At 33.2% G+C, this 26,915-nt stretch overlaps 3 protein-coding genes across 4 annotated transcripts in view; 2 read left to right on the forward strand and 1 right to left on the reverse strand.

The window, feature by feature from the left end:
* The window catches only part of Cnga (Cyclic nucleotide-gated ion channel subunit A), a 144,032-nt gene extending 139,725 nt beyond the window's left edge, over positions 1-4,307 (forward strand). For both annotated transcript variants that reach the window (XM_064055034.1, XM_064055035.1), the window contains one exon: positions 2,070-4,307. In XM_064055034.1, coding sequence (XP_063911104.1) covers positions 2,070-2,220 — 151 coding nt within the window. In that variant the 3' untranslated portion in view covers positions 2,221-4,307. The remainder of the gene's footprint in view (positions 1-2,069) is intronic.
* Positions 4,308-7,957: 3,650 nt separating this feature from the next.
* Positions 7,958-8,985, forward strand: LOC135128464 (uncharacterized). The gene is made up of 4 exons (XM_064055373.1): positions 7,958-8,267; positions 8,320-8,436; positions 8,501-8,589; positions 8,643-8,985. The coding sequence occupies exons 1-4, from the start codon at positions 8,093-8,095 to the stop codon at positions 8,841-8,843; spliced, it is 582 nt and encodes a 193-aa protein (XP_063911443.1). The 5' UTR covers positions 7,958-8,092; the 3' UTR covers positions 8,844-8,985.
* Positions 8,986-22,980: 13,995 nt separating this feature from the next.
* LOC135128142 (E3 ubiquitin-protein ligase RNF216-like) lies at positions 22,981-26,490 on the reverse strand. Its single transcript, XM_064055025.1, has 8 exons — positions 25,884-26,490; positions 25,548-25,812; positions 25,312-25,501; positions 24,918-25,257; positions 24,581-24,865; positions 23,889-24,178; positions 23,708-23,839; positions 22,981-23,409 (listed from the first exon to the last, which is right to left on the reverse strand). Exons 2-8 carry the CDS (start codon positions 25,798-25,800, stop codon positions 23,259-23,261), a joined length of 1,641 nt encoding a protein of 546 aa, XP_063911095.1. The 5' UTR covers positions 25,801-25,812; positions 25,884-26,490; the 3' UTR covers positions 22,981-23,258.
* Between the last annotated feature and the right edge of the window lie 425 nt (positions 26,491-26,915).

Here is a 26,915-nt window from a genome sequence, read left to right on the forward strand (position 1 = left end):
AGTTGTAGTGTAAATGTGAAGCAGTAATGCGTCCAAATCTCATATCTTTCCACAAGGAACAATTTGCTTGTCCTCTAGTTAATTTCTCAATTTGCTGACAATGTCCAGCTGTTATTAAGTTTTAAGTATATGCCATAAACATATCTGCTGTTTTTTGATATGTTGAAATACTTTCAAAGTCCACAGCGAGGTGGTAAAGTGACGTATTTCGAAATTTCGGTGGATTTGATATATCAAATACTCCACCTTCTGCGTTAGGGCATTTGGCCAAAAAAACTGCTAAAAATGCTCCACTTCTTTTCGCTAGTGGAGGTATTGGCTTATTGACCAGAGCTGCTAAATCTGTTGCAGCATCTTTTCCCACTCGTGACAGTGCCGAGCACTTCCAGTAATATGTCTGTGATATTACTGAAGGCTATTCACTTCTCCTATGTAGCCAAAATAAGAATGCTACTGCATGTTTGCGGTGACCTAAAATGTACTTTTATTTACTTAGTTGTAGTATGATGATAATTATTCAAAGCTAACCTTCAGATGCTGTACATGTCGAGCACTCACAACTTACAACAACTTCGTTAACTTCATCAATAATGGCACAGACATTGTAGTATTTACCACGTATCTTGTGCTCCTGGGTTATTTTGCCCTTAACAGTGCAAATGTTTGCCTCCGGCCTTAACTGTATATAGGCTACAGCGTCGCCGTATCATGCTCTTGTTGACCTAATAACAAATTAGATATGTTAATACCAATTAATTTTATATTTTTGTTCCTAGTATTAGCAATAACATTACTCACCTGCTTGTTTTTACATTCCGAGTTTCAGCAGAAACCATGTTCAAATTTTTAAAATAAAATTCGTCAACCATAAAAAAATTAACGAATTACAAATTATCTGATGAAGCTTTGGTATATCCTTCCTCCATATTACACAAACTTTGCACAACACAAAATGAAACACACCGCCGTTCTTAACAACACTGAAAAAGGCTCAGTCACACCAATGTCAACATTTTCTCAAGCAGAGTTGATACTATAACCTATAACAACAAAGATCCACGATTTATCACGTGACAGGCGAGTTTTGGACTGATAACGTCATGTAGGCGGAAAGTTTAAAATTATCAATATTTCATTTTTTTTTATGCCACCCATTGTACATCTTTTTCGATGTCAATATATGGTGACTAAGTAGATACACATATTTCTTCATTTAGACAATTAATATTATAGTTAAAACTAATATACCACATATGTTATGCAGTATCATTGTAACAGTAATTTGATCATCAATCAAAATCTGTTAAAAAATATACGTTACAGTTTAAACAAATTTGCATCCCAACGTCAACACCGTAAATGAACTAAGAACAATGACGTTGACAGAAATTTTAATATCTTCAAAACGTCTTTGGACTCAATTACAAAAAAATTGTAAGTAGGTATATGTCCAAATTTTTCATTTGTCTTTATGATACGATCTGACAAGATATGCAAATAAATGTGACGGTAAACAGTTTATTTTTTAAACTTATACATAACAAATCTACAGTACGTTTTAATTTTGATAAGCCAAAACCATCAAAAACAGCCGCCACTGTATTACAGTTACATTAAAGATATTTCGCAAGATTTCATTCTTCAAAAAAAACACTAATTACTTTGTTACGATTCAGTTTTCAAGTGGCACTCATATCTAACTATACTCCAGGCAATTTATTTTACAACGTATAATAAGTTTTAAAGTTCGCACATTTCGCAACTTCTAAATTAGGCGGCTATATTATCACCTCCTACGGAGTCGAGAAACAAGAAACTTCCAAACCTACAGCCTTCGTTTACGATATAGCCTACAAAAGAAACGTAGACAATAAAATACGGAAGTATTACACTCTCAAACTGAACATTAGAAGCTCGTATTCATGAAAAAACTGATTTATTCCCCTTTTAGCTTCCGCTTATTACAAACTGCACTGCAGAGATTTTTTTATAACTCTCGATATGCCTATATATCTCTTGTAATCTCAATCCACGTATGGCTCCCTAGTTACTCGAAATCTGTTTTATAGCAAGTCGGAACGTGAACAAGACAGTACACCTGAGACTTTAGCAGTTCCTACAGGACGACGGAGAGTACATTCGTTTGAAGAGAGAAGGATATTTGCTGTCGAGGAAAAATCGGAAAACGTTCCGTTCAGTTCTAGACATAAAACGATGTAAATGTAGGATTTTTATCAAAGTTATTTTATTATGACAAGCTGAAACATGTAAATAATATTAACTCGCTTATAACCGATACTACAAATGTTTTAGGTAGTCAGAAATTTGTTTCCATTAATTAGAAAAAAAATTATATTAAACAAAAATTCCATTAGGTATATTTTTACAGAAATAGTAGTTAAGAATATAAATATAATTGAACACAGAATTAATTTGTTCTGGAAATGTCAACGAATAAGTTTGTCGGTGTCAGTACCAAAAATAGCTTTCGTCAAGTATCGTCAACAAAACAATGTAAATTCGTCTAAGTCCAAATTTAAATTGGAATCACAACTGCATTTCACTTTGATCACAGTTACACTTGCAGTTACTTAATTAAACACATCGACAAGCTTGGATTCATATTTAAAGTAAATTTTATAGTGTACTTAATTTAATACAGCAAAGTAATAAATGTCACGTGATCATCAAAACACACCTTGTACGTTATTTTACAAAATATATAGCCTCGATAATAAATTTGGAACGGAAGTATTATTTATGCCTTGATCTTGTGACATCTATTGCTGTTATATTTCAGAATAACGAAAATAAAAATATATTATGTTACTCTATTTTTTTAATACGCACATTCTCAAAATTAGTATGTAGATTACAATAACAGCTACCTCCTCAGCTGAAGCTATTAAAAAGTGGTATAATGAAAAGTACGTAAGTTCATGTAAATAATAATGAACACCAGCAGGTTTAGGTACAACTATTAATATTCCTATAATTAGTTTTTAATTAGTTTTGATATATTTCGATGCTAAAACGCTTTGACCAGAATAAAGGAAATTTACGATACGTTTAACAATTACTCGTATCACTTTTATAATGTAAAAAAAATATGTATTAATATTAATCATTCCCGATTTTCAAATTACTTTAACATTCTCTTTTTGCATTACGTAAATATGATGCAAATTAGTTAGTATGAATTTCCAAGTACGTAGTAGTTTTTCTTTTAATTTTTGATTAAAAACATACAAAGGTTAATAGCGGCAATACCGAAAAAAATTGTTCATGTTATTGAAAACACTGCTTTATTATGTTTTTAATCGTTTAACGTTAAGTATTACTAACAATTAAAATTTACTACGAAAGGAACATATCCAAAAATACAATAATATTTAGATCTAAAATGTTATAACTAATCAAAACGTAACATTAGGTGCTACTAATTGTAGTACTGTACCTAATCAAATTTTCAATTACTCGGCTACTACACACACAAATGAGTGCGCGTCAAATGCTCAGTCAAAATTATTTAAGTGGTACCCAAATATAAATGACAAGTTATTATAAATAATTTACTTCTAATAAATTATTTAAAATGATATAATTATGTGTTAAAAACACCAATGCAAAGAATTATTTAAACATTGGATTGCAGCTTAGGGTGCAACTTAAATAAAATTATTCCGCAGTCTCAGGTAACAGTAAATATAATAGGATTGTAAAAAACAAATACGCACGAGACGGATCATAATTACTTGCACATTTTAGAGACGTCACATTATTTGAATGACCCACTTAACTAAATTAATATTCACATATTCGATTGCCCAGAATTTGAAATAGCTCAAATTTATTACTTTCAGCTTATGCTGTTAAAATTAGAGCCGACTATAATTAACCTACTTTACACCTAATATGTGAAACTAGGAGAAAGATTTACTTGGTAATCTCTGTTATAGACATATCTATTTTCGTAAATGTTCTTGAATATTTTATACAAACTGCTTCATTTTAAGGTAAAAAATGATAAAGTACTAATTTATCGAAGCCTTATTATGATTGTGATAAACTCAGATTTATACTAAGTGTTTATAGTGTTAACAATACTTAATAGCTTTAAATAGGAGTGGATTAATTATACTATTATACTCTTGCTGACGTTTGTTCTAGAGTAGCTAGGTAATAAATCTAATTTCTTATATCTGTTAGAAAAAAGCGTTAGCAGGGCATACTTATAGATAAATTATTATTGAAAAATAACTGTAAAAATAAATAATGTGTATTAATAAATAAAAGTACTGTAAAAAGATGGAAGTAATAAAATAATACCAAATTAATAAATCGTTTCCAATATTACCCACTAAAGTTCGTTAAATAAGGTGCAATCACGTTGATGGCACGTTGTTTGAACATATGTGTATACCTACATGCTAGGAAAGGACTAATTTTTCAGTTTTTGGGGATGTGGATCTGTAAAAGCTTCACTCGACGCAAAAATTTGGACATTAATATGGATTAATAACGTAAGAAGACTACTTCAGGCAAGAGTGTTAATCTGTTTATGGTAAGTTTACCGACAAGTCTTCAAAAATTCGAAAGTGCTTCGAAAAATTAAAAAATGGATTTCTCAAACGCTTTGTGAATTATGTTATTACGGCCATATTTTAACAAAGCACAAAATACCACATTTCCAAGAGAGTCATTTTTTTCTAAGATTCAATTCAAACAATCTGTCGCTACTTACACTGCAAACTGTGTATTATCCTTTATTATTTTTTATTAAATAATTTTCTAATTGTTTAAGATATCTATTTGTTATACAATAAATAAACAAAGATTAACAATCCTGTATGTGAGGTATTTATAATCGTGAAACAGCACTTTCTGTTGATGTTATTATTTACATTATTATTAAATTCGTCAAGAAATAAAAGATATTTACGAGTACTGTAAACATTTTAGTATACAATGATTAGCTTATGTGAATCACTATTACAAAATAGATGTAAGTGTGCTGAATATTTACGTAATATATCTAGAAAATATTTACTACACAACAGTGTCACTCAAGGGTTAAGTCTTGGTCTAATTTTATTTATCTCTTTTTTTCAACGATTCAATATTTCTCAATATGCTGTCCTACTACCTACATGCAGATGATGTTAATTTTTAATCCATCAGTTCCACCAAACATTGCATATAACAATTATTATACAGATAGATTTTAACAAATTTAAATTACATTTTTTTGTGGATAACTGTTGTCCCTAATTTGTTTTTTCGTATTTTGCGAGAAATAATTGGCTGTCTGTGAAAATGTAGATTCGCCTTCCAGGGAGAGCCCTCTGCGTACATTCTGTCACACATTCAATCAAAACAAAAATGATTTCTGTTTGAAAGACACTGGTATGCTTACCAAGTGATATCGAACCGCTGAGATTTACCTCGTTTGAATGTAGGGGAGCGAGGCACATTTGGACATTTTTCTTTTGTTTCATAAATGTTTGCTAAGTTTTGTTTTGTAAATATTTTGTTGATGAATGTTAGGTACTATCGTATAAATTATCTGATGACAAATTTTAATCTCACCTAAGAATTATTTGTTGTTTAAAATTTCACAAGATTGGATGGCGAATTTAAATATTGCTTATTGCTCTTTTGAAACTTTAACATTTGTTCAGTTGTTGTTAATATCAGACTCATTAGAGATTGAACATTTAAAAATGGAATTGAGGTTAAATAACACAGAAAACGTGGCAGAAGCGAAGTGCGGTTCCTAGTTGAGCTGGCGAGATTTATCCTGTCACCTGTACAAGTCCACAGGTTTGGATAGATTCAGGGGCGGCCGCCGATGTTGTAGTGCTCTCGACTTGGACCAATAGTCGAGATCTAACTGCGGGTCTGGCGACCGTAATGGCCTAGTTTCGCACAGCATGATCGTAATGGAGGTGCGTGCGGGTAGGCTTTGCGATAGATAGAATCACCGTCGTGGGGGGGAGAACAGCCCCAGACCTGTAGCCCCAAACCCCGCTTATGCTAGAACGCCCCAGGCATACTTTTGTTGTGCTCCTGTTAACTGCCGTAACCTTAAAAATCTGCCGCCACACGCCCGGAATAACTTGTGTATTTGCATCCAGTTACTTAATTCAGTTTTTGCTTTGTTGTTTTATTAAATTTGTGATATTCAAATATTTACATTGATTCCAAACATATGTTTAGGATTTTGTGTTTGTTCGGTTTTTATATGTTCATATTATTCCACATTTCTATGCCCCGAAAACCTACCGCATAATATACTCCTTCTTCTTCTTCGTAAACTAGCCGAAAAAATACAGTTGCCGCGGCATAAATTTGCTAGACAAATGTTTTCAAAATTGTGAGACAAATCCGTCCAGACTGGTTTAGGGTTTCGAAAGAATTTATGAACTTCTAAATTTATTGAAGATGATGTCGCATAAATGAAATGACAGTTTAGCAAAATCCTATGTCCATTCATAGTGAAAAGTACAGAATCTGAAGTGGTGTATGAATGAAATTTTTCAACCATGAGGTTTTTTTCTAAATTATAATATTCACGCATTTTATTTTAACATTTAAGTATTTTACCATAACAAATGCTTTAGTATGGAATTTTTGTGCCGACTTGGGAAGCTCATACATTAAAACTATTATTAGAAAATCTTAATCATTAAAAAATCTTGGTAATGGACGAAAATCGTTAAATTTTTTAACATTTTTCGAAGCATGTTACATTTATGCTTAACATCGACTGAATAAGTTTGCCAGTTTTACCTTTGCGGCAAACGCATATTACAGCAACATTACTTAGTCATACTTACATTCCGCGGTTAGAAACTCGTCAACAACAGGGATCTTGTGTTTGATGGAATGAGCGGCGTGATCGTGCTGCGACGTAGGTATTTAATCGGCTGATTATATGTTCCCATATAAGAAAGCACGCTTAATATGTTCCCGTTTTTTTTTTTAATTTTCTATAGGATTTTTCGTATGCAATCTATCTGTGCACAGGACGTTGTCCGAACTGTAAATATTGACTTCACGTGGATTTTGTTTTTTACATCGCCAGCGGAGCACATTGAGAACTGGCTTTTAGGAGATTATCGTCTCAATGTTATGGCATAAAATAAAAAAAAGTAGCATTCACTGGTATAAACAACGACTTAATGAGGACTTGCACTATTGGAACAAATATTTGTTGCAATTTGAATATTCAAATTCCCTTTTGTCTGTCTCTTTTCTAGTGGAAAATAAATTCGATCTTAATAGTTCTCTCTATCTTTTTATTTACTTAAATAGATACTTATATTCTTTTTCATCATTCTATTCTCTTCCAGTGAGGTCTTCATTACTTCTCTACACTCTTTGTCGTCGTTTTGAATTCTGTAAATTGAACTTCTAAATCCGTTATCACCTCCAGTTTGCCTGTTTCGGTAATTTTTGTCTTAAATTGTTTGTATTTTGTGGTGTCCCAGTGAAAGAAGAACACCGTCCCGGGTCTTGTCTCACCTCGTACTGCTTATCTCTTTTTGTATTGTAGTCGTCTTATCCGGTACATACTTACTACATTTGGATATATATATTTATGGTTAAAATGTTCTGTATGATTCGTGTTGAAAATCTGGTATTCGAGTCTCCTGCGCGTAGAGGCCCAATTAATGAACTTAATCACGGAGTAATCAACAACAAACTTGACTTACCTTTGCTCTTTATTGCTACAAACTATTTAATATCCACTGAAAACTTGTCTTAGAGATTTTCAAATGTGCGAAAAATATAGTACTCCTATAATCCTACAACAGTTCCAGTATAGGAACCCAAACCGCCTTTACTTAAAGTGGAATGAGCATCTGCTGTTTTTTTTTTTTACATTAAATTACTAAACAAGTTTGTCCTTGGTCCAATTACTATAAGCTTGTCAGTTCAGTATGGTTACAAAACGTCAAGTTGTCATCATATTAAACTGCCAAAAGATGTGGCCAAAATTAATGTAAACGCAAACTTTCCCAAAATTCAAAGTCTTTCTAAAAATGCCTCCATCCATCGCCTTTAGTGCTGACAAATCGTGTACTTAATGGAGTGTACGGCAACATGTCGAATCTGTGGAGTCAAGATTTCATGTAAAGATGGGAACCTTTTTTCTCTTGGAGAGCACCTTTTGTCAAACCATCCAGAAATAGACATAAACCATTATATTATGGAAAACTGCGAAGGCCTAGGGGACAGCAGAACAGGCACAAAAGGTCAAAGTAGGTATGATAATTTAAAAATTTACATTTAAGTATATACTTTTATTTTTAGAAAAAAATTTAAATAAATGTTCACTTGCAAGCAGCCTTCTGAAGAAATCCTCCACCTTTATAAAATCCAGAAGACGTGCACTTGGTGGTGATAAAAAAAACCTTTATAAAACGACAAGTAAGAGGAATACATTTCTACTTAAAATTTGTGTCAATGTAAAAGTTAACCATTTGTAATTTAGTTGAAAGTTGGCGTCCTGGTGTTAATCAACTTACATGCCCTAAATGTGGAAATGCAGAACAACCATATATACGGAAGCAAAGGAATAAAGTAGGACTAACACTATTGTTTATTAATTACAATATTTGTTATAATTTTTGTAGGTTGCATACAATTCGTTGGGAGCGTTCTTTTTGCTTGGTTGTTGGCCGTTGTGCTTCTTACCAATGTTAATGTCTGGTGGCTCAAACACTATAATATGTTGTAGAAAGTGTGGTTACTGTTTTGGTACGTACGACAAAAAGAAAGGAAAATTAATTCCGTCTACTAAAGATTTTAACGTCGAAACACCTAACCTTTGTTAACACAGTTTTGTTAACGTACATTGATAATTCTTAGTGCAGCGTTTTTGGTGACATTGTATATATTTACATGCAGCAGTAAGTTATTTCAGTGGTACCATCTACTTTTGTAAACTTTGAAGACTTAAATATATAATTTACTATATTTCTAATGTTTTTAAAATGCACCTTATTCACTTTAAATTATTATTTGGAACATATCAACATGTAATTCTGTGTTTACTAAGTTAACTAACATTTAAAAGTTTCATTTTAAATAAAATCTCTAATATTTGCTCTTTTGGGCTATCCTGAAGTCTTTTAAATTACTCTGTCTTAGTGGTTAATTAATTTCGAAATTCTTTAACATTCTTGAAACAAAAGCCAAATCTGGATCGTATATTTTTTATGTAAATTACTTTAATACATATAAAGCAAGTAGTAACAACGAAAAATCTACTATATCAAGGAAAAGCGATAATAAGAAAGCAAAACCGAAATATAATAATTAATAATCAAAAATACCAAAAACTATCTTTAGGCAATGAATTCAGTTTAGTTGTACTGGAAAGAGATCAATCAAATTTAATGAAAGCGATCATCGATCTTCCCAGTAAAGCACCAACAAATGCAAGTAAAGTTAAAAAGATTGCAAATATCAACAATAAACCTAAGGAAGATAAAGGTTTCACTGAAATTCGTTATAACTGAAACAAAAGACATCTTGTAGTTGGTAAAGGAGATGTCAACACCACCATCTCCCTAAAGGTAATTAAAAAAAAAAGTGTTTTTGTTTGCTACTCGCTTTGATCCTGACACTACGGCGAAGGATATAAGAAAACATATCAATAGTGAATAAATCTAAGTTGTAAAACTTGATCTTAAAAGTAAAAACAGCATAGCTCCATTTAAAATTATGATATATTTTCCAAACAAAAATAAGGTACTGAACGAAAAAAGCATTGTACTAAATCGTTATTACTTTCCAAAGTAAGAATCCAACAAGAAACGAGGTGACCACAGCCAAGTTATTGAAAATATCTTTTTTAAAGCATATGTAAAGCTGAAGAACTAGAAGCTTTTCTTGAATTCAAAATTTGTACTACTCTTTTATATTCCTTATCAAACATTAGTTATCTAACCCCGAGTATGAGGACAATTGAACAATACTTAACGTTTGTGATGATGATGATGACTGATTACTTGATCAGCTCCAAAAATGTAGTAAGCTGCTATCTATTTACAACTCTTTCCACATCCATATCTAATCCAAAATGTAGAAAGTTTGAATACTATATGATTATCCTATTATCAGAATAGATTATTATTAAACGTTTGTCAATAATCTACAACTGTCAGGTTGACCACAATGGTGGAACCAAAATGATAGCCAGCTTTAATCAGTAATCTTTATAAATATAATCCAAAGTAGCTGTTGGGTTTGTTTTCCGTGTTCTGCTTCTATCTTGTCAATGATTGAACTTTCCGTGACAAACTAACCTAAACGTAAAAAATGTGACAATAACAGCACTGTGATAACATTCGCTGACAGCGTCCGTAAACATGACAAATTCATGCAATGTATCATTTAAGTAATGCATGAAAACCTTAATGCAAACAATGAAGAAAATCGTCAAGAAACTGTACAAATAGTGGCCAATGTTATTGACAAAATTATCAATAATTCACTTCTTTCAAATTTTTCACAAGGTTCAGCGGCGCCTTCCTACCATCCTTCGATCATCAACGATGTCACATCGACAATTTATGAATCCAAACGTAATAAATCACAGATCCCACGAGTACATTCCAACCAAGGTGAAATCAAACCAACTCTTGAGATTTTTCGAACAGGACAATTCAATGAATCACAAAGTGACATAGAAGTTGGACACTGTACTTCACATACAGATAGAAATGGACCATTACCAACAGATTCTTGTGTACCGCCAAGTTATTCTACAGTAATTAAGCAAGGTCGTCCCTCCTTGGACATAAGAAGAGATGCTAGATCTATGGAAACGCAGCATCTCAATGCATTCACAAGAGTCCCTCCACCATCTTACGCTGAAATTCATGGTGTTTGGTCCAGAGAATTTAGCAACGCATCCTGTATGTAATAAAATGTAGTACGAATTTTGCACAGTTTTTACCAAAAATTTAACTAAGCATGTAATTTATTAGTAATGATACCAATTTTTAGCCGAACAAATATTACTAGGACCAGATCCCATTTACATTTGGTGTTCCCAATGCGCGACTGTTGTGATTACTGTAACGACAGCGGAAAGATCAAAATTTACTCATTTTACGGCTGCTGCATTATGTCTTTTCGGATGCTGGCCATGTGCGATGTTACCCTACTGTATGAATTCCTGTAAAAATATTTACCACTACTGTCCAGAGTGTAATTTCTTATTTGGAATGTATCGACCATGGTAACTTTCTTCGGAGTTTTATTGGTTACTAGAAGCTTTAATCTAAGCTAAAAATACTAAATCGTTAACGTATGCGCCTACTTACTGCCAACTTCTGAATTTTATTATTGTAAGGTAAAAAATAAAAAGGATGTAACACTATTTTAGTTTTTTACTGGAAAAATATTTGTTATCACTAGTGCCAACAAAAACTAAGTCACACCTGGAGGTTCCATTCGAATGAAACAGCAGAAGACAGAAGGTTGACCTGTTTGCTTACACAGGGTTCTACAATTCATGATTTAAAAAGTCTGTATTTCACATTAAATGCAAAGAACTTAGAATATTGATTGTCATCCAAAATTACTGGATCAATTGTTGTGGGATGTTGGGTATACTATACGTTGTTTTTAATGTAAGACTAGAAAATCTGACAAAAACTGTAACACTGTTGCCAATAATTTCACAATTTGTATTTTGCATTCCAATAAGTTGGTTTCAACGCACTCAAGTATAGAATTATTATTTCAGTATTTAATGAGCGTAGTCAATATAATCAAATTAAAAATTCACATTTGAATAAGTAACAATTAAGTTTTAAATTCAATAATAATCCGTATCAACATTTTCTAATATATTGTTACGTTGATTGGTAATTTAAAACAGCGTGGGTAAAACTCAACAATTTATTTCTCAGTACCTTGAAATTACACGACTAATTGCACAGCGATTACGTACAAAATAATTCCGGCGCAACTTGACTGGATTGTCTCTTCACTGAATTGACTGAATAATCCTCGTTCCTGAAGGTGGCCTCTATTTAAACCCTTACTTCTTTTCTAAAAGTCTCGTGGTCGAAGTTTTTCTAAAGTACCCATCGCTAAGTCACCCATCATCGCCGTGCATACTAGAAAGCCGTCGAAAAAACCCATAGGCGTCGTACCGGGACGACGTATGGGTTTATTTCGTAACAATATTATATAATAATTCATTCGAGAATTTATTTTTAGCAATTAACATAAAAGAATAATAAGGAGTAAATGAGTGAATAATACTATGTAGTGTTTTTATGTACACCAACACTGGCCTCCCCAAAAATTTTTTTTTAATAACTGAACTAAGAACATACCCTTATTATTATAACTTGTTGCCGCAGCAAAGCATCGCCCTTGATACGACCCTCGTACAGAAAAATTTATTCTTTTTCCTCCCACAAATTTATTAATGACAGCATTATTGTCAACGTCGAAAAGTAAACTAGACGACAAATTTACAACTCTATTTAAAACTTGTTTGTAAGGTTCGTATAAAACACTATTTGCGAAAGTAGAAGTAGATTACCGAGAGAGAATAATCATTTATAGACTCCGAAGTAGACAGCACACAATTCACTTCGCTTCAAGCAACAGCTATCGGTTATCAATGTTATAATGTTATCAGACATAAAATATACAGAATTGCTCACGAATCAACGTACATATTTAGAGATTTACCTCTAAATACCTTGTCACGAATGAAAATGAACCCGAAGGAATTTAACACGCAACGTAAAATACATTGAACAGGTTTCGGTGATGCTTTATTTGTAAAAATTCATAGTAATCTCCTTGTCAGTTTAATATTAACATCAAACTTGGAGTTTAAAAAAGATAATTATATGTTTCCATTTTTTATGACTCAATACTAAATGACTACAGCAAATGTTCAAAATGCCGTCCTTTGCTTCTTAAACATTGTTTTTTCTTGTGTGAGATGGTAAAGTACAAAGTATATGAGGACCCCATTTTAGGTGTAGAAGATCTGAAAGAAAAGGTTGTGGTAACTTGTCAATCGGTACCACCAGAAATTCTCGAACGAGTGTGGCGATTTTTTACGGATAGAGTAGCTTTTTGCAAAACTAATAATTGGCACATTTCTAGCACTTGTTACATAGATTTTTAAGCAATTTTAATAAATTTATTATTATTTGCGTTGTTAATGCATATAAATTCGGCTTTCTGTTTTATTTAGCCCTGTATCCTGTATATACATATATGTATGTGTAAGAAGGTCTGACATTGTACTTCCTTCCATTACTGATTGTCAGGGCCTAAATTAATGTGCAGTTCTACACATTTTGTGCAGTTCAAAAATGCATTTGTGCAGCTGGAAATCGCAATTTGTGCAGTAACTTTTTCACATTATTAATATTTTTACTTCCCGAGCGTAAGTTACTAGTACTACCATTGACGCCGGTTCATCCCTTCACCGAAAAGAATCGAAGAATTTTTATGATTTTGTTTGTCAAGTTGGAACCTCAAGAAACCCCAGATGTGCTGTTTTCGATCTGTCACGTACCTGCTTAACAATAACACTTGTCTCACTGATTTCGAAAAAGTGCACAATAAAAATTTATCAGTTCTACTTGCGGAGTCGTACTGCCTTCACAGCTGTTATCACTTTGGTTTTTTCTTGCATTGGTAATGCGCTGTGACTAATTTTCTTTTGTGCTATGGCAAGTATTATTTACGTTTTTGGCGTCATTACAATTTTTTTATTGATCAAATTAAGAACGTGTCACCCCATTTTCTCAAAAGTATGAGAATACGTAAGTCATTATTTTTAATAATGACAAAATAATAATTATAATAATAAAATTCAAAACATTTTGTTCGATTGTGGCTTCATTATTTTAGTCCTCTGTTTTGGAAAGACAACACACAAATTTTTGTGATGTACCTTTAAATAGTGACATATGTATTAATAGTGTCTGTTTTATGACTATTTTAGAATTTTGTTTATATCTTTACAATGAATTTATTTTGAATTGCGTTTTGCTATTATTTATTTATTTATTATTAATGGTACAGGTATTCTCACAAAATCGACAAAATCATAGTGCACTTCAATGTGCGGGGGGGGGGGGGGGGGGGATTAGTATTATAGAGGACAGAAGGGGGATTAAAGGCGATTGTGCAGTTGGAAATTTTCCTTAATTTAGGCACTGCTGATTGTGGTACCTACGTAGCACAAACAAAAAATATATTAAACCCTCGTTCGAAATTTTTCAGAATTCAATACCGTATCGGTCCGAAATTTTCGAATTTGCGCTCCAGATACAGAAATAACTTTTCTAATTAATTAAATTGACAAATAAAGTCTGCAATTATAAACAGTGATACATGTAAGTATTCATATACTATTTTAAGACCACAAAAAACAATAATATTCGTAGAAACCGAACCAAATAAAAGGCAATGTTGAGTTACAGCACCGGCAAAAAATCCTCTGATTCATCCAGAGGTGCAAAGGACCTACCCAATATCATCGAGTTTCGGCTGGTTTCCACCATGTTCTGTGCAAACTACTGCAAACAAATCAGCAGCGCCAGCGTGCTGCATTTTACTACCGCTAGTAGTTCAGTATTTTTAGTCACTTACAATACAACAATCAGCATGAACTTCTTAACGGGTAAGAAACTTCGTTATTTTGTGGAACTATAATAGATACGTTTTACTAGATTATTGATGGGCTTGTGCATATTATCAAAAGTTACCAACATAATTTGCTAAGTAATAAGCTGTGATTAAAAAACAGCTTATGTCAACATTTTAGTAATTAATAAGCGTGGGTATATAATTTGCATGTGACACATTTTATGGTTATTATACTACCGTCATTGTCGTAACAGTCCTCATGCAAGAGGTCAAAGTTCTGAATTTACAACGAAAATGGGATGAATATTTATTTAAATGCTCGTTTATCAGATCACGGCAAAGCAAAGGTTTTCCTTCTTACTTCCCGAGCGTAAACTAATTTCATGTTTTCCCGTCGTTTCATGACCCCAACTCAGTGAAAAAATAGACCATCCATTTCCGTCTGCTTGTTGTCTCTGGTCTGTTTTTTGCTCATAGATAACAAATTTTTAGCCAGCAAACGAAATGTTTTTGAAAATTTATTTTTTACTTTCAAATTCCAGTTGTATAACTTCTGTTGTTCTGCCTTTTTACATGGATCCTGCTTGTATGCACATGTTTCAAACAAATCTTGTATATCTGTCTTGTGTTAGCCTAAAGAGTAGATAAGATAGGTATAAATCGTTCGCAATTCTTACTAATTTCACTGGTAAATAAGCTAGCTTATAGGAACTGGAGCTGGCATTAAATGTTTTATTGTAAAAAAAAAATTACTGTGAAGGTAAATACCTACTCAATTATGCTAAGTATGTGCAAATGGTTTAAAATAGTAGAACATATTTATTTACCTACTTAACAATACTAACATGAACATCATTATCATGAATGAGCACACATTCAAGAAATATCGAGTAAAAATGTTACCTAGCAACTAATAATGTTAACAATAACAACAGAATTCACGAAAGAAATAGGGTAACAGCATCGTAAAACAAGTGAGACTGCTTTATATTCCGTCTTGTTTATCTAACTGTGTGCGAACTGTTATCGATTATAGTGGCCCTAGTGATTTATTCAATCATAACCGGTAAGAAAAACTTATCATATTGTGCGCATAAATACTTATTTAAAAAGGAGGTTACTGTTTTACAAAAATGCCATAATAAGTCAACCAGTGAATTATCGCCCATGTTAAATGGTATTTTCGTATTGGTACTTTTTTAGTAAACTAATACTCCTATTTAATTTTTTTTTTCAATCATTCTCTCGGAAATTCTCCAGACATGCACAATTAATTAAGTCTCACTCATATGTTGACCAAAAAAATACAGAAAAAAATTGGTCGAAAGTTATCACAACAATCGGTCCAGTACTTTCGGAGATCATCTGTCTAATAAAAATCCGTGACGGCAGACAAACAGACGGACAAACGGACAGACAGACGGAAGCGGGAGACCTATTTCTTCGTCCTCTAGGGGTCATGAAAGGTCGAGAAAACGATATTTTCACTCCATAAACAGAACTTGTTCAGGAAACAAGAAATGAAAGTTTAATAAAAATAACCCTGCTTTTGGAAATTAAGAACATTCTAAAGTTAATTTAACTGAAGCTTTAATAAACACTTCACTTCTGAAACGTTTTGCTGATTTAGTGATCTTTCAGTTGTAGTTAAGTATGTCTCAAATACAGAAATGTTTTCAAAACAATTCTGAAATTTAAAAAAAACAATAACAATAACTGCCAAGAATAATATTATTAATTGCAGTGATGCGCAAAACAAAGCCCGTCCGGAATGAAATAAAAATTAAAACTGGATTTAATTTTTAGATAATTAACATTGATAAAAACCTATTAGATATTCCAAATTATTTCAGCCGAAACGACCCGTTTTAAAGAATAAATATCTGACGAGGTATTAACGTTTGAGTTCTTGTTGAAGCAAACATATTTAGACGATTAGTAAACTACAAATGTAGGAGTATACGATTTAATAAAATTGAAATGTAGCTCAAATAATAAAAATCTTAGATTTATTGTTAGTCATTTCTAGCGAGGTAAAATGAATAATAAACTGTGATAACCCAACCTTCCCGACTTAGATTGACATGTGAAAAAAAAGAGTGCGTCGACCCAGGGACGCACAGATGGAGTTTTAACTCTGCGTTGTCAATTTATATAAATTAAACAGGTATAAATACGCGGCGGAGTCATTAATTTTCTCTTAAAAAATAATAAAAACCAAAAATGTGTTGCATTTGTCTTTTTCGACAAAATGATGATTAATGATGATGATTGGGTTAATTAAAGTAAAGATCCATGTATTGTCAATTGTTATTTATTATAAAATATACTTTTTTTTATTTATTTATCATATAGAAATATCGTAATTAATAATGTGATAACCCAGACTTCCCGCCTTTAAATTGACCTTGAAAAAGTTTGAAAGGCCCGGGAAAAATTCAAAAATTCAAAATTTGGCCTTGGCTGTGGTCGTCTAACAAAAAGGAAACCTACGTTGGGTGTTTTTTCTAAAAACATGGCAGGAAGAAGTTCTTTCATACAAGTGATTCGAGAGCGCAAGAAATAATAGACAAAATTGTTTTGGAGGAGCTAAGATGGCACCCCTCTCAGGAGGAAAGAAGCTGCGACGATTCACTCCTCAGTCCCAAAAACCCCCTATCGTATATTCACGGACATATTACATTTCAAATGAAACACCTTAAGATATATGAAAGAAAAAAACACTCGCGAATTGGCAGACATACACATATGAAAAACGAACAAACGCAAAATCCTATACATCTGTTTGGAATCAATGCAAATATTTGAATATCACAAATTTAATAAAACAAAAGCAAAATCTGAATTAAAGTAACTGAATTCAAATCCACAAGTTATTACGGGCGTATGGCGTCAAATTTTTAAAGTTACAGCAGTTAACAGGAGCACAACAAAAGTACCCCTGGGGCGTTCAAGTGTGATTTCGCGCCGCTGTTAATTAATTTCAGCGCGAAAATTTTGATTTAAATTCGGTCACCACAATAATTATAACATAATAAAAAAAAATAAAGTACTATGTGTAATTTACCAAATAAAGTAACAAGTAAATATTGACAAATGCTAAAGCAGTATTTATAACTTACTCGATTGAAAATACAAATTACTGTTCAATCATAGCGTTATAGCCTTCAGTATTTTTATTCCTATCATTTAATACAGTTATTAGTGGCCTATGGTGACTAAAAGGAGTGATATAAATATCAGTTCTTAAATGAATAATAAAGCGGGTAAAAACGTAATCAATTGTTGTACCTAATTTAGTCATTGGAGCAGTCAAACGAACACATTTTATTAAATAGTTTATTTCTCTTTCTCTTTTTCTGTAGCACGGCATTACATGTGTATGTTCAGATTCGGATTCAGTTCAGACCGGGGTCGGTGTCCTCGACACCGACACCGAGTTCGAGCTCGTAGCTGCCTCATCAACGTGTCCTCCTAGCGTTTCCCGAAGTGTTGGGCGATGGGAGTGAGAATGTGTTGAACGGTGCCTGGCCAGCGCCTCAGGAGCGAGAGCGCGTGTCCGGGGATCGTCACAATGCCTACGTCGAGGTGACGGGGGCTCACGTCTCCGACGGGACGATCCCCTGTCAGAGTCTCACTGCTCATATGTGGATCCATATCTGTGGAGAAACTCCTGGGCCCTGGCGAAAGACTTTTCTCGCCGTCGGAGCATGCGTTACATGCTCAGCGAGCGCACAGCTTGTACTTCCTGATAAAGAAGTCAACCATGCGGCCGTCTCGGCGAAGATTAAAGCGCCCTCGTCTGACCTCTTCAGCTATGGTCCTTCGGCGGTCTGCGGGCCGGTAGAAATCCACGAAGTCATCGCGGAAGTCGTAGCTTCCCACTTGTCCCTGTTAGCCGTTGCCCATCCTTCAGCGTCCTGCTTCAGGCACAGCAGGGCTTCTCGAGCATCCTTGTGAAGATCGCTCTCGTTCCTCTCTGGGGCTTCTCCGGCGTCTCTCGGAGGTCGTAGCTTGTGTGTAGTCCGTGACCTGGAAGTCGCGGTCGCCGCTGTTGTGGTCCCTCCTTTCGGCCATGGTTCTTTCCGTTGGTCAATTTTTAGCCCTTTCCAAAACTCCGAAAATCCCATCGCGGCTTACCGCCAAAAGAAGTGCAAAATCTTGCTGTCGTGAAAACGATTGGAAGAACGGATCACCCGGTGACTAGAAGGGGCTGATCGGTTTCTCAGAGGAACAGTTTCGGTGCTAGAAAGTAGAAAAAAACAATAAAGGCACAAACAAATCACAGAGTAAAAATACAACCTATTGCGACGACTGTTGAAACTCAACTGTTGGAGGTTGGAGGTTAGAGGGAAACAAAAATGGCCGCTGTCCACTTCCACCCCTACTTCTGCCCATGTCGCCATATTGGGTGGTTGTTTTGTTTCCTCTTCTCATTATTAACCGTTTTTGTGCGCGCGGAATTTAATTTAAAAAAATTCGAATTGGATCATTACAACACACGATTTAGCATTTATAAATTAGATTAACATCAAGAGGGGGAGGTGTCCTTATAGCTATTAAGGATAAATATTCGGCATGCTGCGTTATTTCTAAACTCACCTATTCCGGAAATAGAGTTAGTTGCTGTAAAAATATCTAGCGGTTTACAGAGCTTCGTAATTTTGCATCGCTATATATCCCACCACTCAGGACTTGTACACAATTTATATGATCGTCTATTACAATATTTGGAAGCAACTATTGCCTTTACGCACCCAGTACTTATAACAGGTGACTTTAATATCCCTGAATTTGTTGACTGCTTAAATGATATGGGATTGTCGTATCTTTCAATATTTTTAAACACTTTCTCAGCCTTAATGGCCTCACCCAGCGGAATACAATTCTGAATCACAATGCACGTTTACTTGATTTGGTTGTGTCAACCAAGGATGTTATCACTGACATTTCCAAAGAGGAGTTCCCATTAGTTCGTGAAGATTTACATCATCCCTGCTTAAGTATAAATATTACAGTTAAACTAGTTGAAAGCTCATATTTTCGGAATAACCCAAATTCGTTCTATTTTAATTTTAAGAAAGCTGATTTAGTTGGCCTTTATTCATCAATATCGACGTTTGAGTGGTCCAAAATAGAAGAAATTAAACAAGTTGATACGGCTTGCAACTATTTTTATGATATATTGTTTGATTTGTTCTCACAGTTTGTACCATTAAGTAGTGGCCATTCAAAACGACATAACTATCCTATATGGTTCACTATAAATCTATAATCGATACAATCAAACAAAGGCGATATCATTGGAATAAGTACAAGAAAACTGGTATAATTAATCACTTAGACAAACACAAAGAACTGAGGCGGAAAATTAAGTATGATATACGTAATGCATATTCTTCGTTTTTAAAAAATGCTGAACATTCCATTAAAGATAATCCAAAAAATTTTTGGACGTTTGTTAATAATAAGAAAAATCAAAGTAGGATCCCTGGAAATATGATTTCTGATGGTAACACATTCACATCGTCGCAAGACATCGTTGACGCCTTTGGTCACCTATTTGCTGGGGTATTTAGTTCTAGTGATAATCATATATGTGGTCAGTATTGTGATAATATTCGTTGTGAATTCTGTGATAAAAAGTGCTACCCATCTTTACAATTGAAATCTAGCTGTGAATCTTCTTCTGTTCTACATCCTTTTAAAATAAATGAGTCTGATGTTGTTCAGGCCGTTAAAAGAATTAAGTCTAATAACATTGCAGGTCCTGACCGGGTTCCTGCATTTATTGTATCTGACTGTATTAGTTGTTTCTTAGTACCTCTTCTTCATATTTTTAATTTAATCATAAAAACATCTGTATATCCCAGTAGCTGGTTAATATCCAGAGTCTGTCCAGTTTTCAAAAATGGTGATAAGTTTGATATTAATAATTACAGACCTATAGATATATTATCAAATTTTGCTAAATTGTTTGAAAGTATCTTATCCACTGTCATATATGCACATGTAGTTAATCTTATTTCGAATGATCAACACGGCTTTATTAAGGGTAAATCAACATCAACTAATTTATTTGAATTTACTCAGTTGGTATCTCAAGCACTGGATAATAGGTTACAAGTTGATGTGATTTACACCGATTTAACTAAAGCTTTTGATAAAGTCCACCATTGTATTCTACTGAAAAAACTGCAGAGATTTGGTTTTTGTGCCAGCTTAGTTTCATTGTTAAAAACCATGGTTATGAACAGATTCCAGTACGTGGAATATATTGGTTACAAATCGCGTGAATTTAGTTGTAATAGTGGAGTAGCGCAAGGGTCAAATCTAGGACCGCTTTTATTCATTATATTTTTTAACGACATTTCTGAATACAATCATCAACTTCAAATTTTTTGTATACGCTGATGACTTGAAGCTCATTAAGTTTATAAATTCATCGTCTGACTGTTATGATTTGCAAGAAAGCATTGACTCCTTTGTTAAATATTGCTCACTAAACTGTCTTGTCATTAATAAATCAAAATGTAAGATTATGTCGATAACCAGGAAAACAAACCTAATTAATTACAATTACAATATAAATGGTAATGTTTTGGAACGTTGTAATCAATTTAGGGATCTAGGTGTTATCATTGATACAAAATTATCATTTGTGCCGCACATTGAATATATCACAAATAGTGTTTTAAAATTGTTAGGTTTTATAATACGTAACAGTTCAGATTTTCGTAATATATTCTCCATAAGGTTATTGTTTAATAGCTTAGTTAGGACCAAACTTGAATATTGCAGTAGTATATGGAGTCCTGCACAACAAATGTATGTTACACTACTTGAAAATGTCTTACACAAATATTGCAAATTTTTATTTTTTAAAATGTTCGGACAATATTCAATTCTACATTGTAATCAAAATGTGCTTCTTAATTTAGTTAATGAAAGGTCTTTGGTGAGTAGAAGAAATGTGGCTAGTTTAGTGTTTATTCAAAAAATAGTTAATGGCTCAATTAGGAGTGAATATTTACTTAATCAAATAAAAATAGTTGTCCCTAGGGGTGTAAGCAGATCGCCACTTACCTTCTTCTATAACATCCCAAACACTTTTCACCATTACAACTCACCAATGTTAAATTCTTTCAAATTATGGAATTGTATTCAAAATAAAATTGACATTTTTCATGATGAGGTTGGAAATTATGTTTATGTTACTTTTTTATTATTATTATTATTATTATTATTAGTTTTAATTATTTTTTCTATTCATTTTTTTGCCATTAGTTATCAATATATGATTCTATCTCTATATAGACCTTGTGTCTGTTGGGAAAATAAAACCTATTATTATTATTATTATTATAAAAAAAAAAAAATTAAGACGAAGTCGCACAGTTATATTTACGTTAGTAGAGACAACTGTGGAAGTCGTTTAGGAAAGTAAAATATGTTGCCTATTCAAAAATATCCAGACAGTAACACATACAGGTAAAAAATTGACTTTGATTTTTTGTTATTATTAAGATGTAATCATTTCAAGTGTTAAGTTTTTTTTATCTACGTAATCCAACGAAAAATGATCTCAATTTAAGTCAGCAGAACAAAAAACCAAATCCAAATCTGACAATAATTTCAGCAACTTTTGTCCTCTCAATCTCTAAGCACAGCTAGAATACTTTCATTTGCACTTGTACAAATACCACGTTTTTGTTAATCGTTGCTGCATTTGCTCCATATTTTGTATACAACTAAAGAAAAATTTCTTCATCAACGCAACCGAAAAAATATAGGAAATACTCCCTAACAGTTACACTTGATCATCACTGCTTGAACTACAACAATATTTAAAATTAATGGGAGTTAGGTACACTCAGTTACAACAAGAGAATAAACAGTTAATTAAAATCTTCGTTACATTTTACTAATAAAAAAAAGACGGATTAGCATGAGTTGACAAAGTACTATCTTCGCAGGAGCGTAAATTTAATCCCGAATAAATTTTGAGCATCCTAACCTATGAGTGAATTGTGGGTTGCTGACCTGTTTTCAAGACAACATTTATTTTATTGAAAACAATTCGTTATCGGCGATGTTTCGATTTAAGTTAGAATGGGTTCACTTGGTTCCACAACGAGAGAACTTTATACTGCTGTATCTAGTACTATTTATTGCCAAAAAAGAAGATAAAGTGTTGCCTGCTACGTTTAGGGCAAACTAGTTGGATAATTTGTTACAAATGCAATAAAACACTACTGAAAACTTTTAACACCTCTATTATTAAATTTGGAACATATTTTCTTGGCACTTATAAAAATAAAAATCAACTTGTAAAAAAACATAAAGATTGTTCTTATACACTATGATTATATGGCATATTTAAAATGTGAATTAACCATGTACAATGATAATAAAATATAAACTCCACAAAGCAGTACCTAACTGTGATCTTAATATAATATACAGCAGTCAAATAGGTTTACAATGATATGTCACATCTTAAAAAATTTTCATCACAGATGAGTTATATTAAGGCCACTGACATTGCTTATTCTTACTCATTAACGATAAGGTAAAGTAAACTAGAAAAGACATAAACAAAAATCTTATATGACATCGCGTTCTACGTTTCTTGTAGGATCAAATTTCAGTAGATCTGGATCAACTGTGATTCCCAATTCATCTTTGGCTGCACGAGCGCCTTCCATCACACGATTCAGATGCAATTCTTGCAAATTTTCTGTCCATAGAGGACACCTAAACACAAATTATTATTATCAGCTGAATTCGCCTCAAAACATTTGTACTTATTCATAAAAATGTCCCAAAGTTAAAAATGTACAACTTCAAAAATTAACGAACTACTTACTTTGAAACAAATTTTAAGTTATGTCAAAACAGAATTTAAACAAACTTATTATTCTGTTTGATTATTATTTTTGGGGAATTTAGTTATTTTAATATACAGTGCGGCTGTACCCTACACAGATTATGAAAAATAAATTTGTTGAAAATCCATTATTCTATTAAAACATTGCAGTATTGAAAAACTTACCCTCCAGCGCCGAAATGAGAATAATCATTAATGGCCGCTCCACATATGTAGCACATTTTGGCACCACAATGGCACGTCATTTTGTTGCAACCAGAGTCCTTGTAGAATTGCTTAGAGCACTTCCAACAATGTCTAAAATACAAAAGTGTTTAACGTTACTGAAATTTGCTCCACCAATTACCTCAGAAGAGACTCAGTCATCTTATTTTCAATAAAAGTTCTCATTCTAACGTCTTCATCAAACTCAATTTCGTTACATCTAAGAGGAATATGAGACTTATGGCGACACTGTCTACAGGATTCTACCATGCAGTCTACATTCTGACATTTAAAGACTTTATCTCCTTCATTAGGGATCATGCGATAATAACAAAATGGGCAAGTTTCTAAACCATCTATATCGGCGTTTGTAATTTCTTCAATTTGTTTTCTGTGCCACACGCCCTCTAGTGTCTTTGAATCTAAAACCATCTAACGAGAAAAAATCACATTAATTATGTGTTAGAGTTCCAACTTTTTTGTCAAAAAGATTTATTATGCAGACCTTGTATGTAAAATGTAAAATGTACAATGCCTTTTTTTCATGTTAACAAGTTCTCTAGCTTCTTGCAAATAATTATTTTAACACTTGGGCATGGCTTTATAGGCCTAACATTTTGCAAAATTTCAATTAAAAATTCCTGCTAGAAAATCTATTAACACGACCCAAAGTTTTTAGGACGTAAATCCTATGGTCAGCGTTAAAAAAAGACACTGTTCATTTATCTTGCCCAAAATTTTAGTTATAAAACTTCTGTTTATATTTCTGTAAAGTAGACATGTCTATGAAACATTTTCTCTTATAATGTCCATCTCTAAATGTGAACAACTCACCTGCAGTGTAGAATAATCAAATTCTGAAGAACACTCTGCCAGGCAGGGAAATCGTGTTTCTTCTCTTCCAATGACATACTCAGCTCCAGTTTTTACACAATTTTTGCAAAAAGTGCAACCTTTCTTACAAAAATGACACTCCTCTGGTATTAATTCATCATCATAACAACAAGCACAAGTTTGCAGAAGTCCGTGCCTTCTAGCTTCTTCTAAAGCATGCTTGTACTTCTCATCTTTCTGTTTTATAAATTGTCTAATGGCTTTCTCATGTTTGAAAAATGAAATCTACAAAATAACCAATCTTGAAGAACTGCTAAACATTGTAACATATAATTACCTCTTTCAATAACTCAGTGTTTTTGCATTCTTTCCATTTACCAGCTTGTCTTGGGTGGCGAAAAGCTTTTGGCCAAGTTTTTAGTTTATTGCACGTTTTTAGTAAATTGCGGTCAAAATGTAAAAACACCTTTTCTATCTCTTTTCTACGTTGATACAAAAAGTGATTCTGAAGGAAATTCAAGGCGAATTCTATATCATCTGGATCGGATTCATCTGACAATAGAGCTTTGCGTTTTGGATCCAGATATGTTTCAAGAGGAGTTGCAACCTCTTTTAAGTATGCAGTGACGTTAAATTTCGCAATATATAAATCAAACTCTTCCAAAAGTTCTTGGGTCCTGAAAGTTTTACATTATTATATAGTTAAAAAAATACATTATTGTATCACATACATGAGATAGTCCTGCATTGTGGGGTAATCATTTTTTTCTATAGCATTTTCAATGAACTGAGCTAGTTCACCTGGGGGTCTGTTTACCAAAACTCTTGCTTGATTTCGTAGATAGTTAGGATCAGCATTTGGCAGCATTTGTTTTAGATGTTCCCAGACATCGATGGGATCTTTATCACGGCTTGCATCAGCTAGAAGGAACTAGTAGTGTAAATTTATAAATTATGGGTTGCTTACTATTGGGCAAATTTCCAACACCATTATCATTAACAGTAATACCGACCGCCCCCTCTTCATTATTGTCATGATTATTAGCTAATGTGGAATCGCCAGACACTACTAGCAAATTTATCATCTCCTCCAGAAGTAGTTCAGGACCTACGGAACCTTGTTGTTCCAACACAATGTTAATGACTTCATCGATTTGTTGCTCTGATATGTTAGCACCAGAAAAAATTTGAGTTAATTGCTCCTTATAGTTATCTGCCATGATTTCCACAAACTAAAAAACATTCATTAAACACAAAAATGGGCAATGTAATTTTTTTATTGGTCATTCCATCTCGTGCTTACCTCCTAAAAGGTGTGTGTGTTGTAAAAACCCAAAATTATTCACGACTTCTACTTAGTATTTACGATTTGAACTGCCACTTTCGCTTTAACTCAACCACTTCGTTGCGACTGAATTTATTTGATGAGAAGTAGGAGTCCCAAGAATCTATTTTTGGCACTGGGTAATTCCCACAACTACACTATAGAATGCCGTACGACACTTTGAGTCTTAAATAAACATTACAATCTTGCGCGGTGATTCATGAATAGAATTATTTTGTTAAATAACCCTACGAATCAGCTACCTAAATATAAATTTCAAATGAAAATAATTAACGATATCCGTTATCACAACCGTAGAGGTTATGTGGCAGCTTGCCGTTTGCGATAAAGATATCTTCACAACAACAGCTCAAATTCCCCAATCAAATCGCGGCATGAAAGGTCATTTTATTTATCTTGTCAGTGTTGCATACGTGAAAACCCAGTTGTGAACGATAAACACGCTGAACACTTTTAATTCCATATTTGCTACCTTCGCAGAACATTTTATTAGTTAATTGACTATCGCAATTCGCCAAAAAGTGACAATATCCAGAATACCAATACAAGTTATGTCACATTTTCAGTCGTTTGTCACGTATGCACGTAGCACGTGCTGCCTAATTATGCAACTAAAAATACTAGCTCACAGATATTCTGTTTGCGTTGTTTAGCACATAATAGAAAATGCACACGTCTATTTATCTGTTCAAAAAATTAAAGACCACTCAACCGGCAACATATTACGAAAGCTCAATCGACAACATTATTGTCGGGAGATTTTTGGTGCCCAAATGTGTTGTCAAAAAAAATAAGGTTAGGATGATCATAGTCTTCCAGAGAACTGGTAGTCTTCATTCGAAACCAGCTGAGATATATTCAAAACACGTTATTTTTATTTATTTGATTTTGACATTTTTGTCATGACATTTCAGTTTTGAAGTTTTGTGTACTACCAACTCGACAGTGTAAAAATAACCCCTAAAGAAGTTTCATTTGGTACCAACTTAA

The sequence above is a fragment of the Zophobas morio genome, unplaced genomic scaffold, assembly GCF_036711695.1.
Source record: "Zophobas morio isolate AGI-343-1 ecotype UQ-CSIRO unplaced genomic scaffold, CSIRO_AGI_Zmor_V1 ptg000012l, whole genome shotgun sequence".
Lineage (NCBI taxonomy): Eukaryota > Metazoa > Arthropoda > Insecta > Coleoptera > Tenebrionidae > Zophobas > Zophobas morio.

What these genes read in the sequence shown, in the direction of transcription:
- LOC135128464 (XM_064055373.1), top strand. Translation starts at nt 8,093, where the DNA reads ATGGAGTGTACGGCAACATGTCGAATCTGTGGAGTCAAGATTTCATGT. An exon ending in AACAGGCACAAAAGGTCAAA is followed by an intron (nt 8,268 to 8,319) that starts GTAGGTATGATA and finishes TTTTATTTTTAG; the next exon opens with AAAAAAATTTAAATAAATGT. An exon ending in AAACCTTTATAAAACGACAA is followed by an intron (nt 8,437 to 8,500) that starts GTAAGAGGAATA and finishes TTTGTAATTTAG; the next exon opens with TTGAAAGTTGGCGTCCTGGT.
- LOC135128142 (XM_064055025.1), bottom strand. Translation starts at nt 25,800, where the DNA reads ATGGCAGATAACTATAAGGAGCAATTAACTCAAATTTTTTCTGGTGCT. An exon ending in TGTTGGAAATTTGCCCAATA is followed by an intron (nt 25,502 to 25,547) that starts GTAAGCAACCCA and finishes AGTTCCTTCTAG; the next exon opens with CTGATGCAAGCCGTGATAAA. An exon ending in ACACTGAGTTATTGAAAGAG is followed by an intron (nt 24,866 to 24,917) that starts GTAATTATATGT and finishes GTTATTTTGTAG; the next exon opens with ATTTCATTTTTCAAACATGA.